This window comes from Haliotis asinina, chromosome 9 (assembly GCF_037392515.1).
Source record: "Haliotis asinina isolate JCU_RB_2024 chromosome 9, JCU_Hal_asi_v2, whole genome shotgun sequence".
NCBI lineage: Eukaryota > Metazoa > Mollusca > Gastropoda > Lepetellida > Haliotidae > Haliotis > Haliotis asinina.
Window position 1 is genome coordinate 66,173,251 of NC_090288.1, and position 18,784 is coordinate 66,192,034.

At 43.4% G+C, this 18,784-nt stretch overlaps 2 protein-coding genes across 2 annotated transcripts in view; both read left to right on the top strand.

Annotated features, from left to right (window-relative positions):
• Positions 1 to 1,483: 1,483 nt before the first annotated feature.
• LOC137297401 (sialidase-like) lies at positions 1,484 to 8,914 on the top strand. Its single transcript, XM_067829404.1, has 4 exons — positions 1,484 to 1,663; positions 3,481 to 5,673; positions 5,914 to 6,054; positions 8,873 to 8,914. The coding sequence occupies exons 1-4, from the start codon at positions 1,484 to 1,486 to the stop codon at positions 8,912 to 8,914; spliced, it is 2,556 nt and encodes an 851-aa protein (XP_067685505.1).
• LOC137296301 (uncharacterized) overlaps positions 8,651 to 18,784 on the top strand; it is a 54,855-nt gene continuing 44,721 nt past the window's right edge. The window contains exons 1-2 of the mRNA XM_067828067.1: positions 8,651 to 8,778; positions 13,746 to 15,730. Coding sequence (XP_067684168.1) covers positions 13,752 to 15,730 — 1,979 coding nt within the window. The 5' untranslated portion in view covers positions 8,651 to 8,778; positions 13,746 to 13,751. The remainder of the gene's footprint in view (positions 8,779 to 13,745; positions 15,731 to 18,784) is intronic.

Consider the following 18,784-nt stretch of genomic DNA (forward strand, 5'->3'; position numbering starts at 1 on the left):
CAGCCAATTGGTCAGTGGCCCTACCCGTAACACACCTTGGACTGTGTATTGTGTCGTGATTCCCCAGCTTTTGTGCAAAATGTCAATACTGAGGATATACAGGTGTCAGACCACTTCATTATCAACATGAAGTGTGACACAACGAAACCCAGAGATGACATGATTGAGATCAAATGCCGTAATCTGAGAGGCATAAATTTTCAGGAATTGAGATCTGATCATTTAAACTCGTCACTGCCGTGTGATCCCCCTGACGATATTAATGAACTGGCTAACTATACAACAAGACTCTCAGCTAGTTACTCAATAAACATGCTCCCCTCATTTCCAAGAAAGTGAGCAAGAGACCGCTCACCCACTAGTATGACCATCGTATACTCATTGCCAAGCGTAAATGCAGATCAGCTGAACGTCAGTGGAGCAGGACTCGTCTTGAGGTACACAGAATTATATACCGTGCAGCTAGGCACGAACTTCACAAGGTGCTACGCCTTGTAAAATCAGAGTCCTGTAAATCCACGATAGATGACATGTCTCAGAACCCAAGAAAATTCCACAGCTTCACGAGGACACTTCTTGGCAGGCAGAAACGTTCATCACTGCCTAAACATGACAATAAGAAGACCCTAGATGACTCATTTTCATCTCTTTCCTCTGAATCTTTCAGTGTCAGTGAAAATGAGAAAGTTATAAAAATCATCCAAAATTAGCACATGCTCTGAGGATCCAGTTCCCACCACTCTTTTGTTTGAACACTTGGATATTTTGTTATCAGTCATATCAAATGATTGCGAATTTATGATTACAACACGCGTACGGTACTTTTCCTGATGTCTTGAAGAAGGCAGTCATCCGACCACTCCTAACGAAATCTACCCTAGATCCAGATAATCAGAAAAATTATCGGCCAGTTTCAAACCTTTCCTTCCTTTCCAAAATTATTGAAAAAGCCGCCCACATAAGACTAAAGTCACACCTATCTGACAAAAGTCTGCTAGATGACTTTCCTTCAGCATACTGGGCACATCATAGCACGAAGACAGCTATGCTGCGAGTCGTGAATGATTTGCGGTGTCAAGTAGACAGAGGATACCTGTCAACTTTGATTCTTCTTGACCTGTCCGCGGCTTTCGATACCGTTAATCATAGGGAACTAATCAACACCCTTGCGGCTTATATGAAGATAGAAGGGACTGCTCTTCAGTTCTTTCAGTCGTGCCCCAATGGAAGGCAACAGGTTATCAAAATCGATGGAGAGCAATCGGATCCCATTGGTCTTACTTCTGGTGTTCCACAAGGTTCTGTCCTCGGCCCTGTGTTATTTGTCATCTATACAAACAATTTTGCACATGTCACGGATCACCATGGGATGAAACACCAGTGTTTTGCAGATGATGCCCAGCTTATTGAAAGTTTTCGCCCAATCAACATAAGTCAAAATCTGGATCGTATAAAAGCATGTACATCGGATATAAAGGCTTGGATGACCGGCAGGAAACTCAAACTTAACGACAGGACCGAGGATATACTGATTGGGTCTATACGTCAACTTCAGTCAGTGGATGAGGTTTATGTTATTATTGGACAAGCTGAAATCCATTTCTTTGATGAAGGTAAGAGTCTCGGTGTCTATCTAGACTCACAGCTTACCATGGAGAAGCAGGTAGACAGTCTCTGCAGGTCATGCTACTTTCACTTAAGATGCATTGGCGAGATCCGGCATCTTCTCACCACTGAAGCCACAAAAACATTGACCAGACTATGCAAATAGTTTTCTCTTTGAAGAATGAGGACTTTGATTTACGGATATACAACTTCTTTTATTCAGTGAGTGCAACGTTTCGAGATAGATATAGTCTGGAAACAATATGAATGAGGATATTTTCATATGGAGGCAAACATATTCCAAGACTACCGATCAAAGTAGTAGTCACTATGATCAGCAGTAACTTTTAAATGTTATTTGCCATCCGGATCGACTGGTCAGGTGACATATCTGTAGTACATATTTGGGTGTATATATTTTTTACACCATATGCATAGTTGTGATAAGTGGAGATATTGGATATTGTGAATTGACGTAATGTAGTTGTGATTAAAACAATTTAATTTTTGTATGTGTCACGGGTTCTGGTCTTGTAATGTTCCAAGAACAATAAATGATGAGACGGGGAACTTCGGTTAAGATGTGAACAAGTTTATTGCCTGTGAATTATGAAGATTACAGCAACATAAAATGTTGCACGTCCGACATAGTCGGATGGTGACAGGGAAGTCGAATATATGTAAGATGAATACACAGGCAATACACAATACAGTTATAGGTTTAAGTTTGGAATATAATAAGTTGCTCTAATTGTATGATTGATAAAATATATATGCCGTCTCACATTAGCGCTTCATCCAGGATATTTACAACTGATGTGACGTAATGCATTAGCGATCAGTAAGAACAATATAAATTCGTGGTTTGGTATACTGTAGATATAAAATCATAATGATTAATCATTAACACACTGGTTTTACGTGCAATGCTAGTGCTTCAAGTTAGTGATCTGCGAGAGAAAGTTTATATTACGCGGTCGCGATTTATTACTAAGAAACAAAATGTCATTACTAAGTTTATTATAATAATATATAGACACTTGAGGGTACAGGTGATTTGCTGGGTAGCCAAGTGCGGGTCGCACGTACAACCTTCTACATATGGACAGTGGAGAAGCAGCCATCTGGTGAAATAAAAGGGAAAAAGAGGGCTGTCGGCCAAATTGTTGGTCTTGTCAACAGGGGCTCCACTTCTGTTTACCATACTTATTCTTATTCCCGGAACTCTTTATGAAGATTAGCTCATGAACTTTTCATTGATATCGGAGTTCAACAACAGCAGTTCGTGATTTTTCTTTTACAAAGAATTCGTGAATTTAGTTCATGTACTTTCTTTTTCACCTCTTGATGAACTTTTGGTGAAGACTTCATGAACACGTCGAGAAATAATCGTGAAGTGTCACCAAATACTTCATGGACAAATTTCGCCGGGGATACTAGTGATATTACCGTTCTTTGTCAACAGAGTTTTCGTTTCTAATTTTCTTGATACGCACGATAATTATTAAATGTTCTTGTCGCGATATGGCTGCATGCCGATGAGACGAAACTATGAACTCACTCACTCACTCACTCTTCTCTACATATTTCCACCTGTACCCGCTTCGCCCCTCCCTTTATATCTCCACCTGTGCCCATTTCACTCCTACCACATAGTTCCACCTGTACCCAATTCACCCTCCCTGTATAGCCCCACATTTGCCCACTTCACTTCTACCTATATAGCTCCATCTGTACCCACTTAACTCCTACCCATATAGTTCCACATCTGCCCACTTCACTCCTCCCTGTGTCTGTCCTCCTTACCTACTTCGTCCCTCACTACATATCTCCACATCTGCCCACTTCACTCCTCCCTATATATCTCCTCCTTAGCTACATCGTCCCTCACTACATATCTCCACATCTGCCCACTTCACTCCTCCCTATGTCTCTCCTCCTTACCTACTTCGTCCCTCACTACATATCTCCACATCTGCCCACTTCACTCCTCCCTATGTCTCTCCTCCTTACCTACTTCGTCCCTCACTGCATATCTCCACATCTGCCCACTTCACTCCTCCCTATGTCTCTCCTCCTTACCTACTTCGTCCATCACTACATATCTCCACATCTGCCCACTTCACTCCTCCCTATGTCTCTCCTCCTTACCTACTTCGTCCATCACTACATATCTCCACATCTGCCCACTTCACTCCTCCCTATGTCTCTCCTCCTTACCTACTTCGTCCATCACTACATATCTCCACATCTGCCCACTTCACTCCTCCCTATGTCTCTCCTCCTTACCTACTTCGTCCCTCACTACATATCTCCACATCTGCCCACTTCACTCCTCCCTATGTCTCTCCTCCTTACCTACTTCGTCCCTCACTACATATCTCCACATCTGCCCACTTCACTCCTCCCTATGTCTCTCCTCCTTACCTACTTCGTCCCTCACTGCATGTCTCCACATCTGCCCACTTCACTCCTCCCTATGTCTCTCCTCCTTACCTACTTCGTCCCTCACTACATATCTCCACATCTGCCCACTTCACTCCTCCCTATGTCTCTCCTCCTTACCTACTTCGTCCCTCACTGCATGTCTCCACATCTGCCCACTTCACTCCTCCCTATGTCTCTCCTCCGTACCTACTTCGTCCCTCACTACATATCTCCACATCTGCCCACTTCACTCCTCCCTATGTCTCTCCTCCTTACCTACTTCGTCCCTCACTACACATCTCCACATCTGCCCACTTCACTCCTCCCTATGTCTCTCCTCCTTACCTACTTCGTCCCTCACTGCATGTCTCCACATCTGCCCACTTCACTCCTCCCTATCTCTCTCCTCCTTACCTACTTCGTCCATCACTACATATCTCCACATCTGCCCACTTCACTCCTCCCTATGTCTCTCCTCCTTACCTACTTCGTCCCTCACTGCATGTCTCCACATCTGCCCACTTCACTCCTCCCTATGTCTCTCCTCCTTACCTACTTCGTCCCTCACTACATATCTCCACATCTGCCCACTTCACTCCTCCCTATGTCTCTCCTCCTTACCTACTTCGTCCCTCACTACATGTCTCCACATCTGCCCACTTCACTCCTCCCTATGTCTCTCCTCCGTACCTACTTCGTCCCTCACTACATATCTCCACATCTGCCCACTTCACTCCTCCCTATGTCTCTCCTCCTTACCTACTTCGTCCCTCACTGCATGTCTCCACATCTGCCCACTTCACTCCTCCCTATGTCTCTCCTCCTTACCTACTTCGTCCCTCACTACATATCTCCACATCTGCCCACTTCACTCCTCCCTATGTCTCTCCTCCTTACCTACTTCGTCCCTCACTACATATCTCCACATCTGCCCACTTCACTCCTCCCTATGTCTCTCCTCCTTACCTACTTCGTCCCTCACTACATATCTCCACATCTGCACACTTCACTCCTCCCTATGTCTCTCCTCCTTACCTACTTCGTCCCTCACTGCATGTCTCCACATCTGCCCACTTCACTCCTCCCTATGTCTCTCCTCCCTACCTACTTCGTCCCTCACTGCATGTCTCCACATCTGCCCACTTCACTCCTCCCTATGTCTCTCCTCCTTACCTACTTCGTCCCTCACTACATATCTCCACATCTGCCCACTTCACTCCTCCCTATGTCTCTCCTCCTTACCTACTTCGTCCCTCACTGCATGTCTCCACATCTGCCCACTTCACTCCTCCCTATGTCTCTCCTCCTTACCTACTTCGTCCCTCACTGCATGTCTCCACATCTGGCCACTTCACTCCTCCCTATGTCTCTCCTCCTTACCTACTTCGTCCCTCACTGCATGTCTCCACATCTGCCCACTTCACTCCTCCCTATGTCTCTCCTCCTTACCTACTTCGTCCATCACTACATATCTCCACATCTGCCCACTTCACTCCTCCCTATGTCTCTCCTCCTTACCTACTTCGTCCCTCACTGCATGTCTCCACATCTGCCCACTTCACTCCTCCCTATGTCTCTCCTGCTTACCTACTTCGTCCCTCACTACATATCTCCACATCTGCCCACTTCACTCCTCCCTATGTCTCTCCTCCTTACCTACTTCGTCCCTGACTACATATCTCCACATCTGCCCACTTCACTCTTCCCTATGTCTCTCCTCCTTACCTACTTCGTCCCTCACTACATATCTCCACATCTGCCCACTTCACTCCTCCCTATGTCTCTCCTCCTTACCTACTTCGTCCCTCACTGCATGTCTCCACATCTGCCCACTTCACTCCTCCCTATGTCTCTCCTCCTTACCTACTTCGTCCCTCACTACATATCTCCACATCTGCCCACTTCACTCCTCCCTATGTCTCTCCTCCTTACCTACTTCGTCCCTCACTGCATGTCTCCACATCTGCCCACTTCACTCCTCCCTATGTCTCTCCTCCTTACCTACTTCGTCCCTCACTGCATGTCTCCACATCTGCCCACTTCACTCCTCCCTATGTCTCTCCTCCTTACCTACTTCGTCCCTCACTACATATCTCCACATCTGCCCACTTCACTCCTCCCTATGTCTCTCCTCCTTACCTACTTCGTCCATCACTGCATGTCTCCACATCTGCCCACTTCACTCCTCCCTATGTCTCTCCTCCTTACCTACTTCGTCCATCACTACATATCTCCACATCTGCCCACTTCACTCCTCCATATGTCTCTCCTCCTTACCTACTTCGTCCCTCACTGCATGTCTCCACATCTGCCTACTTCACTCCTCCCTATGTCTCTCCTCCTTACCTACTTCGTCCCTCACTACATATCTCCACATCTGCCCACTTCACTCCTCCCTATGTCTCTGCTCCTTACCTACTTCGTCCATCACTGCATGTCTCCACATCTGCCCACTTCACTCCTCCCTATGTCTCTCCTCCTTACCTACTTCGTCCCTCACTACATATCTCCACATCTGCCCACTTCACTCCTCCCTATGTCTCTCCTCCTTACCTACTTCGTCCCTCACTGCATGTCTCCACATCTGCCCACTTCACTCCTCCCTATGTCTCTCCTCCGTACCTACTTCGTCCCTCACTACATATCTCCACATCTGCCCACTTCAGTCCTCCCTATGTCTCTCCTCCTTACCTACTTCGTCCCTCACTGCATGTCTCCACATCTGCCCACTTCACTCCTCCCTATGTCTCTCCTCCTTACCTACTTCGTCCCTCACTACATATCTCCACATCTGCCCACTTAACTCCTCCCTATGTCTCTCCTCCTTACCTACTTCGTCCCTCACTACATATCTCCACATCTGCCCACTTCACTCCTCCCTATGTCTCTCCTCCTTACCTACTTCGTCCATCACTACATATCTCCACATCTGCCCACTTCACTCCTCCCTATGTCTCTCCTGCTTACCTACTTCGTCCCTCACTACATATCTCCACATCTGCCCACTTCACTCCTCCCTATGTCTCTCCTCCTTACCTACTTCGTCCCTCACTACATATCTCCACATCTGCCCACTTCACTCCTCCCTATGTCTCTCCTCCTTACCTACTTCGTCCCTCACTGCATGTCTCCACATCTGCCCACTTCACTCCTCCCTATGTCTCTCCTCCTTACCTACTTCGTCCCTCACTACATATCTCCACATCTGCCCACTTCACTCCTCCCTATGTCTCTCCTCCTTACCTACTTCGTCCCTCACTGCATGTCTCCACATCTGCCCACTTCACTCCTCCCTATGTCTCTCCTCCTTACCTACTTCGTCCCTCACTGCATGTCTCCACATCTGCCCACTTCACTCCTCCCTATGTCTCTCCTCCTTACCTACTTCGTCCCTCACTACATATCTCCACATCTGCCCACTTCACTCCTCCCTATGTCTCTCCTCCTTACCTACTTCGTCCCTCACTGCATGTCTCCACATCTGCCCACTTCACTCCTCCCTATGTCTCTCCTCCTTACCTACTTCGTCCATCACTACATATCTCCACATCTGCCCACTTCACTCCTCCCTATGTCTCTCCTCCTTACCTACTTCGTCCCTCACTGCATGTCTCCACATCTGCCTACTTCACTCCTCCCTATGTCTCTCCTCCTTACCTACTTCGTAAAACCACTACATATCTCCACATCTGCCCACTTCACTCCTCCCTATGTCTTTCCTCCTTACCTACTTCGTCCATCACTGCATGTCTCCACATCTGCCCACTTCACTCCTCCCTATGTCTCTCCTCCTTACCTACTTCGTCCCTCACTACATATCTCCACATCTGCCCACTTCACTCCTCCCTATGTCTCTCCTCCTTACCTACTTCGTCCCTCACTGCATGTCTCCACATCTGCCCACTTCACTCCTCCCTATGTCTCTCCTCCGTACCTACTTCGTCCCTCACTACATATCTCCACATCTGCCCACTTCACTCCTCCCTATGTCTCTCCTCCTTACCTACTTCGTCCCTCACTGCATGTCTCCACATCTGCCCACTTCACTCCTCCCTATGTCTCTCCTCCTTACCTACTTCGTCCCTCACTACATATCTCCACATCTGCCCACTTCACTCCTCCCTATGTCTCTCCTCCTTACCTACTTCGTCCCTCACTGCATGTCTCCACATCTGGCCACTTAACTTCTCCTGTATATCTCCATCTGTACCCGCTTCACCTATCTCTATACATCTCCACATTTACCCACTTTTATCTCCGCGAACAAATCGAACATTTGATCAGATGAAGGATATTATTAGCCCCCACCTTCATAACAGAGAGAGGTCACTGAGTCAGTCGGACTAACTATAATTAGTGAACAACGAAGTTATTTTGGCACAATCTGGTCAAAGTGTTACAGTTAACATCATACAAGTAAGTCATCATCACTTGCAAGTATTTCGACTGCAAGAGCCACAAACCAAAACGTTTACATTAACATAGACAGCCCTTCCGGTCATTATCTGTTGATATTCAACGCACCCTGCATTTCGACAATCTCTGTCACAGGAGACCAATGACATCAGAGTGACCTCCCTTTGCTATTGCGTACCACATGGGCGTGACCCCGCTGGCTTTCAACAATAAACAAAGCAGGGCGAAGTGATGCTGTGTCACAGTCAGGTCAAGTTCAAGATCGTCCGGGTTCGCCAGGCATCCACTTCTCCCTCTACTGTTGGAGATACCGTGTGAAATGCGGACAGGGTAGGTAAAAGATTCAGTTCTACCAATGGTGACACACTCGACAAGTCACAAGGTCTCGTTCAACACGAACTCAACTGTTCTTGTGCCTTTTTAGGTCTTGTTGGGTCTGGACAGGTATTGTTTGAATGACTACTGAAAACAGGGAAAGGTGTATGGTTTGATGTGCACTGCAGTACAGCTAATCATTGTTATTAATAGACAGTGTGACTAACAGCATTTGTTGAATGTCAGCGTTTATAGCCTTCTAGAATTATGTTCACCACTACGCTAGTAGTGCTCACGAGCTCGTGCTGGATTGTAGACCTACCCCCCCCCCCCCCCCCCCCCCACCCCGCCGCTATCGCCACACAGCAGATCCACTTTCATGTTGTTGAAAGCGTTACATGGCCGTAACAGATGTTGCTATCATTAAGTAGCCATGCTAATTATTAAAAGGGAAAAAATCCTAGGAATGCTCATCTATTACAAACCAAATAGTGACAGCCTTTGCTTGTTGGAAATACTAGCATTCACAAACCCCATAATGGGGCACTGGTCCAGAGCTATTTCCTTGGACTGGTGGTTCCTTTTGTTATTGTTTTTCTCCTGTGAGTACCCTGAATTGGTGACCGGTTAATGACCTCTGTTGCAACAGCCATATGCATAGTTAATATGATAGGTATAGACTGATCAACAAAGATAAAGTCTGTTATATAGTCTCAGGTTTATAATCGTATTTGTATGCATTCTAAAACTTGATAAAAATACACATCATCTGCTGTATATGTATAGTATAGTGAATTTATAACGTAGCTGTAATATGTAGATATTGTATAGATGAATCATATTTCACGCACATACCTTGTGTTTGATTAAGTGTATGTTGTCAGTCGTACAGATTCTGCTGAATGCTACAACAAATGAAGTAAAACAAATGAAAATTCTGAAATTAACACAGACTAAAGTTACAGCATCAATGCCAGGCTATTATCTAGGTCAGGAATGTTACCACATATCAGTAATCGATATCCACATAAACGAATGATGTGCCAGATGGTAACTAATCCTCCTCCATTGTCATGTGTCTTTTAACAGTCTTATATGTGAAAAAGTGATACACAGTTTGTTTCAGTTTTTGCACATTGGTATAAAGTCTCATTGATCACTCACACCTAGTGAGCCAGATAGCACACCTGCCAACTAACTGTAGTATGTGCTCCATTTTAAGTGATTTACTTAGCCAATAATGAGCAATCAATTAATCAACATATTGGCGGTTACTCCTTTAAAGGAAGGATATGTTTTTTACACAGGCACTTTGCGACAGGCACTTTGCGACAGGGTGTATAAAGTATAGATAAGTAAATCTACACATGTAACACTACCTTTTGACAAATATGTTGTGGAAGATAAAAGTAATTAATCAATTAGCATGTTATCAGTTAATTCTTTGTTTGATGTTTGTTTTTGTAACCTAGCTGATCATTCCTCTTGATGTACTTCCATGAACTTATTATGTAACATGTAACAATACATTTACCTCATCAAACCTTAATTTATAATGTGGAGTAATTACTTAAAACAAAAGAAATGCTAAATGGGATCTTTTGTTGGGTAATCTGTGTGGTGTTACCACTAATAATACCTATTATAGATTCATTAACTCATAATAACTGACCATCAAGTGAATGATGACAAGTATAAAACAGGTAGGTTTATACTACCAAACACAGGCTACTGCAAGGGAGAAGTAATTGCTGTATGGCTTTCAATTATCATTATCATTTCCTCAGAAAACTTATGGGCCGACACTATTTTGATGATATGAACAGAACTTCATTGTTACATAAGAAATTCATATAAACCTTTGATGTGTACATAGGATAAAAACTTTTTATACCTATTTACGGAAGAAAATTTTCAGATTTTTCTAGCAGTGGCAATGTGCATGTGGTTGTTGTTAGTGCGATGGCAATGTGCACATGGTTGTTATTAGTGCAGTGGCAATGTGCACATTGTTGTTATTAGTGCAGTGGCAATGTGCATGTGGTTGTTATTAGTGCAGTGGCAATGTGCATGTGGTTGTTATTAGTGCAGTGGCAATGTGCACATGGTTGTTGTTAGTGCGATGGCATTGTGCACATGGTTGTTATTAGTGCAGTGGCAATGTGCACATGGTTGTTGTTAGTGCGATGGCATTGTGCACATGGTTGTTATTAGTGCAGTGGCAATGTGCACGTGGTTGTTATTAGTGCAGTGGCAGTGTGCACATGGTTGTTATTAGTGCAGTGGCAATGTGCACATGGTTGTTATTAGTGCAGTGGCAATGTGCACATTGTTGTTATTAGTGCAGTGGCAATGTGCACATGGTTGTTATTAGTGCAGTGGCAATGTGCACATGGTTGTTATTAGTGCAGTGGCAGTGTGCACATGGTTGTTATTAGTGCAGTGGCAATGTGCACATTGTTGTTATTAGTGCAGTGGCAATGTGCACATGGTTGTTATTAGTGCAGTGGCAATGTGCACGTGGTTGTTATTAGTGCAGTGGCAATGTGCACATGGTTGTTTTTAGTGCAGTGGCAATGTGCACGTGGTTGTTATTAGTGCAGTGGCAATGTGCACGTGGTTGTTATTAGTGCAGTGGCAATGTGCACATGGTTGTTATTAGTGCAGTGGCAATGTCCACATGGTTGTTATTAGTGCAGTGGCAATGTGCACGTGGTTGTTGTTAGTGCGATGGCAATGTGCACATTGTTGTTATTAGTGCAGTGGCAATGTGCACGTGGTTGTTATTAGTGCAGTGGCAATGTGCACATGGTTGTTTTTAGTGCAGTGGCAATGTGCACGTGGTTGTTATTAGTGCAGTGGCAATGTGCACGTGGTTGTTATTAGTGCAGTGGCAATGTGCACATGGTTGTTATTAGTGCAGTGGCAATGTGCACATGGTTGTTATTAGTGCAGTGGCAATGTGCACGTGGTTGTTGTTAGTGCGATGGCAATGTGCACATTGTTGTTATTAGTGCAGTGGCAATGTGCACATGGTTGTTATTAGTGCAGTGGCAATGTGCACGTGGTTGTTATTAGTGCAGTGGCAATGTGCACATTGTTGTTATTAGTGCAGTGGCAATGTGCACATGGTTGTTATTAGTGCAGTGGCAGTGTGCACATGGTTGTTATTAGTGCAGTGGCAATGTGCACATGGTTGTTATTAGTGCAGTGGCAATGTGCACGTGGTTGTTAGTGCGATGGCAATGTGCACATTGTTGTTATTAGTGCAGTGGCAATGTGCACATGGTTGTTATTAGTGCAGTGGCAGTGTGCACATGGTTGTTATTAGTGCAGTGGCAATGTGCACATGGTTGTTATTAGTGCAGTGGCAATGTGCACATGGTTGTTATTAGTGCAGTGGCAGTGTGCACATGGTTGTTATTAGTGCAGTGGCAATGTGCACGTGGTTGTTGTTAGTGCGATGGCAATGTGCACATTGTTGTTATTAGTGCAGTGGCAATGTGCACATTGTTGTTATTAGTGCAGTGGCAATGTGCACGTGGTTGTTATTAGTGCAATATGCACATGGTTGTTATTAGTGCAGTGGCAATGTGCACATGGTTGTTATTAGTGCAGTGACAATGTGCACATGGTTGTTATTAGTGCAGTGGCAATGTGCACATGGTTGTTATTAGTGCAGTGGCAATGTGCACGTGGTTGTTATTAGTGCAGTGGCAATGTGCACATGGTTGTTATTAGTGCAGTGGCAATGTGCACATTGTTGTTATTAGTGCAGTGGCAATGTGCACATGGTTGTTATTAGTGCAGTGGCAATGTGCACGTGGTTGTTATTAGTGCAGTGGCAATGTGCACGTGGTTGTTATTAGTGCAGTGGCAATGTGCACATGGTTGTTATTAGTGCAGTGGCAATGTGCACATGGTTGTTGTTAGTGCGATGACATTGTGCACATGGTTGTTATTAGTGCAGTGGCAATGTGCACGTGGTTGTTATTAGTGCAGTGGCAATGTGCACGTGGTTGTTATTAGTGCAGTGGCAATGTGCACATGGTTGTTATTAGTGCAGTGGCAATGTGCACGTGGCTGTTATTAGTGCAGTGGCAATGTGTGTTTTTATTATAGCAGGTAATATAGATCAGATACAGCTACCGTTATAAATGAGCCTAGGCTCTCACATGATTTTTGCTATGAAAGTTGGGCCCACCCTCAATACTATCTAAATATGATGCTTTGCAGTCTATCAGACTTGCACAAAAGAAATGGCTTGATATGTGCCTATAGATGTCATTTAGTTACATGAAATGATAAAATGTTGAGGTGAAAAACACAGAAATAGGATCAAATTGGATCAGTCACCATAATTTCCAGGGATTGGAAAGTAAGAAAAAGCCTACACAGCTGGGTTACTTTATTACGATTAGACAAGAAATACCAGGTATGGTTTCAAATAATGCTGTGTGATAGGCATCCACCCTTCCTAGCGTCGCATTGTCAGGTTTGAAGAAATTGAGCCAAGGTGGATGGTAGAGGAGTCACGTATTTGTCATGGCTGCCAAAGTGGACGGTAGAGGAGTCCATTGAGCACATAGTGACTAGCTTGCAGTTTGGTTTCATAATTACACAATTGGCAAGAAACAGTAATTGGTCTGGATCAGTGGCCTTACGTATCTCAGTTCCCAACTTCCTACCTGAAAGGCTGATAGCTGCGTTCTTTGTACCCATATATGTATATGATAGGACAACCCTACACACATGGAATATATATATATATTTGAGTGAAATAACAATACAATCCTGATGCATTCCAAGAATTCTTCTGTTTTTATTAGTATGCTGGTGTTTTTCTTATTATATAGCAAATGACAGAACAGCCCTACACACAGGGAGTATATGTATATTGTATATGACAGGACACACAGACACAGACACACACAGACACAGACACACGTACTCAGGTTAACAAAGATCTTTTGTCATTTCAGTACAAAATGAATGAGAAACCTCCTTCCACATCTGACTCGTTCCCGCCAAATTCTGAGCATCCCCTGTCAAGTTCTGTGCCATGGTCAGGTTCTTCATCTGCTCTCTCCATGACTTCATCTTCAGCATTTATGAATGCATCAGCCCCAAGATTGGAAGATGTATTGCCTCCTTATCCGGGAGACTCCCCCCCACCACTGCAAGAACTTGAGTCTGCCTTTGTTCATGCGTCAGCTCCAGATTTAACAGTCCTAGAATCACCAGAGCCTATCCAACAAAGTGCAAGCCTCCTTCCAATCAGATATGGACCTGGTCTCTACCCAGAGTGTATTACTGCCCCCGTCCATCACCATGTGCCACTCACCGATCCTCCCGCTGTATCAAACTACCCACACCCACCTTCAGGTGCTGTGTCTTCCTCCCCAGGACAGGTGATTCCACTGTCCCCAACCCACAAAACTGAGACCTCATCAAATATGCACCTCCTTCCACCAGAGTCAGCATTTGCAAATGCCACAGCCCCTGTGCGCTCTGGGTCATCATCCCCAGCTCCTATACCAGAATTCACTGCCAGCAGTGTGACAATTGATAATTCTCTTGACTTACTCATGGCTGCTAAATATCAAATTGACTTTCTCAGAGTTGCTGCGCAGCAAATGGATCTTCATCAGTCAGGCCCTGTTTTAGATTATGCCATTCAAAGATATGAGAAGTATTGGCTTCCTTTGTGTGCTAAACATTCCGATCAGATTCTTTCTGCACCTCTTGACATTGAGTGGGTATGGCACTGTCACCTACTGTGTCCATTGAAGTACAAGACTGACTGCCTCAAAGTGGTGGGTATGGTCATTGACCATCAGCTGTTGTCCCGAACTGCCCGAGAAGATGCTGTGGACCTTGCTCACACAGTATGGGAAGATGAGTATCCACACATCCCTTTTCATGTTCCTCAGGCTGATCATGTTAATGTTGAGCCCCACTTTAAGTCACAGTTTACATATGACATAGCAGCAGCTGCACTCCGACAGACAGTGTTCTATTACCAGGTCTCCCTGCCCCATTACCAGGATGAAAAATTCCTCAAGAGCTGTGTAATGAGATATAAACAGTTTCTGTATGCAAAGAAACATCATCCAAGAATGTTCCTAGTACCCTGCTACGACATGGATCTCATATGGCACACACATCAGCTCCATCCAAGCATCTATGCCAGAGATACACTCAATCTAATCGGTCAAATATTTGACCATGATGACTCTGTAAATGATAGAAGCCCAGGATCAAAACTTAGCATATGTGATGCTCAAACTAGAGTGGTTTGGAAAAGAACTTTCCAGCAGAACTTTGCACTAGCTGGAGCCATGTTTCGTGGTGAGCCACCTGAGAAGAAACTGCACAGTCTCTCTAAGGATGATGTGAATATGATTGCTACAAAGAAAACTGACATTCTACTGGAAAAGGTAGTCATGGATGGTTACATATCAGATGGCAAAAAACTTAAACTTCATCTCTGGTACCGAACTGGGTATCAAAATTTTGGTTTTGGTCTCAGTGTTGAGGACACTATTACTGTCCTGCGGGGTTTCAGGACTAAGTTTGAAAGAGGATACAAGGTGATGAAGAATTTTTCTTTTGACACTAAATTCAACCATAAAATCTGTGCAGATCTGTGTCAAAAGGAAGGAGTATTTTGTTTCAGTGGTAAAAGGGATCTTGGGAGGGGATGGGTTGACCTGAAGAAAGTGGTTCAGGACCTAGATTCAAAGGGTCTTTCAACAGATCTGACGATCAACATTGGGAGTGAGGCAACTGCCCAGTGCAGTTTAAGTATACCTACACCAACACGAGGAGTGTCGGTATTCAAGCTGGATGTTGGCCAATATGAAACATGTATCATGCCAGAGAATGTGCAACAGATATGGGGACCAATACCGTTATCGCGGCTGCCAAAAGGAGTACCAGCTACTTGTTCTGTGGCATCTCACAAGTAGGTATTTTTGTCTTCTGTTTTGACTTCTGTTGTTAATCTAAACCAGTTCTTCCTTGTCGTCTTATTGAAAAGTGTGATAATAGCCTTTGTATACATCCATCACTAAGTGTGATACCAGTACCTATATATACCTTCATCACTAAGTGTGATACCAGCCCTTATATACCTCTGTCACTAAGTATGATAACAGCACCTATATATACCTCCATCACTAAGTACGATACCAGCATATATATACCTGAATCACAAAGTGTGATACCAGCACCTATATATACCTCCATCACTAACTGTGATACCAGCACCTATATATACCTCCATCACTAAGTATGATACCAGCCTATATATACCTTCATCACTAAGTATGATACCAGCCTATATATACCTCCATCACTAAGTATGATACCAGCCTATATATACCTCCATCACTATGTGTGATACCAGCACCTATATATACCTCCATAACTAAGTGTGATACCAGCACCTATATATACCTCCATCACTAAGTATGATACCAGTACCTATATATACCTCCATCACTAAGTGTGATACCAGTACCTATATATACCTCCATCACTAAGTATGATACCAGCACCTATATATATCTCCATCACTAAGTATACCAGCCTATATATACCTTCATCACTAAGTATGATACCAGCCTATATATACCTCCATCACTAAGTATGATACCAGCCTATATATACCTCCATCACTATGTGTGATACCAGCACCTATATATACCTCCATAACTAAGTGTGATACCAGCACCTATATATACCTCCATCACTAAGTATGATACCAGTACCTATATATACCTCCATCACTAAGTATACCAGCCTATATATACCTTCATCACTAAGTATGATACCAGCCTATATATACCTCCATCACTAAGTATGATACCAGCCTATATATACCTCCATCACTATGTGTGATACCAGCACCTATATATACCTCCATAACTAAGTGTGATACCAGCACCTATATATACCTCCATCACTAAGTATGATACCAGTACCTATATATACCTCCATCACTAAGTGTGATACCAGCCTTTATATATACCTTCATCACTATGTGTGATACCAGCCTTTATATATACCTTCATCACTATGTGTGATACCCGCCTATATATACCTTCATCACTAAGTGTGATACCGGCACCTATATATACCTCCATTACTAAGTATGATACCAGCCTTTATATATACCTTCATCACTATGTGTGATACCAGCCTATATATACCTTCATCACTAAGTATGATACCAGCACCTATATATACCTCCATCACTAAGTATGATACCAGCACCTATATATACCTCCATTACTAAGTATGATACCAGCCTTTATATATACCTTCATCACTATGTGTGATACCAGCCTATATATACCTTCATCACTAAGAGTGATACCAGCACCTATATATACCTTCATCACTAAGTATGATACCAGCACCTATATATACCTCCATTACTAATTATGATACCAGCCTTTATATATACCTCCATCACTATGTGTGATACCAGCCTATATATACCTCCATTACTAAGTATGATACCATGTGTGGTGTCAACATTTTTAAACCCATGTCACTAAGTGTAATACCAACATTTGTATGCCTCCATCACCAGGTGTGATACCAACCCTTACATACCTCCATCACTATGTGTGATACCAGCCTATATATACCTCCATTACTAAGTATGATACCATGTGTGGTGTCAACATTTTTAAACCCATGTCACTAAGTGTAATACCAACATTTGTATGCCTCCATCACTAAGTGTGATATCATCATTTTTATACCCTCATCACTAAGTGTAATACCAGCATTTGCATGCCTCCATCACTATGTGTGATATCATCATTTTTATACCGTCATCACTAACTGTAATACCAGCATTTGGATGCCTCCATCTCTAAGTGTAATACCAGCCTTTGTATACCTCCATCGCTAAAGCCCTTTCTACATGCACATATATACTTTTGTATGTATATTTGCTTACGTAAGTAGATATACATGGAACTGAAAAAAATAGAAAGTTAGAAAGAAAGAAGCTACAGTGGGAAGTTCGGCATGATGGAAATGATTCTTGGTAGAAATAATGGGCAGCAATCTTCTCATGTAACCACACAACGCATATCCCCAGGTAGATGGGACAGACATATTCACCAAGCAGCAGCCTTTCTTCTGTTGTCATATGGTGAATGTGGCAATTCTTATTATGACATCTGAATACTGATTTTAGTCTGTAATGGGGCGAATTCTTGGTGGGAAATTTTGGAACACTGCTGCAATTCTTACTGAAATAAAGCCAGATGAATGCCCTTTCGAATAAATCCAAAATTATCAAAATCGGTGCACTATGTACCAAGTAACCTCGCTTGGAACTTGGGGAAAAAACAACTTTTTCATTTGTACACCAACAACCTGCCTACGAAAATCATCGCCTCTCTGAGAAGAAATACAAATTTCACTTAAAAAGTTAGATTTGTTGGTAAGAGCGTCTTATGACCAGAACTGTCTTAAAGGTGTTGTCTTGAACAGAATTGATTCCACTGGGTAATGACAAATACTCCTGTAGCTTAAATTACATGTGAATCCAAAGTAAGCATACTTTTACTCCTGTATGTAAATTTACTCCACAGGTAAATTAACTCACATGACTAAATCTGTGCATGTAAAATGGGCTACCTACCTACCTACCTACCTACCTACCTACCTACCTACCTACCTACCTACCTACCTACCTACCTACCTACCTACCTACTCAACCACCCAATCAACCATAGCAAGGACCAAGCCAGATATATCCTACACATGAAGAATGTTCTCGTTCAGTTAGTGTTTATGGAATAAACAAACATTCGTAGGAACACATCCATTTCGCTCATTCCATAGACACTGACTACAAGAGACTTACATGCGAGTGAACTGTACAGGATCCCAGATTCAATGTTAAACATTTCTAGTTCATTTTTCAACATTGCAGGTTACACACGTTTTGAGTTAGGTTAGGTTTATATTTTAGTTTAGACAATCAGTTGGG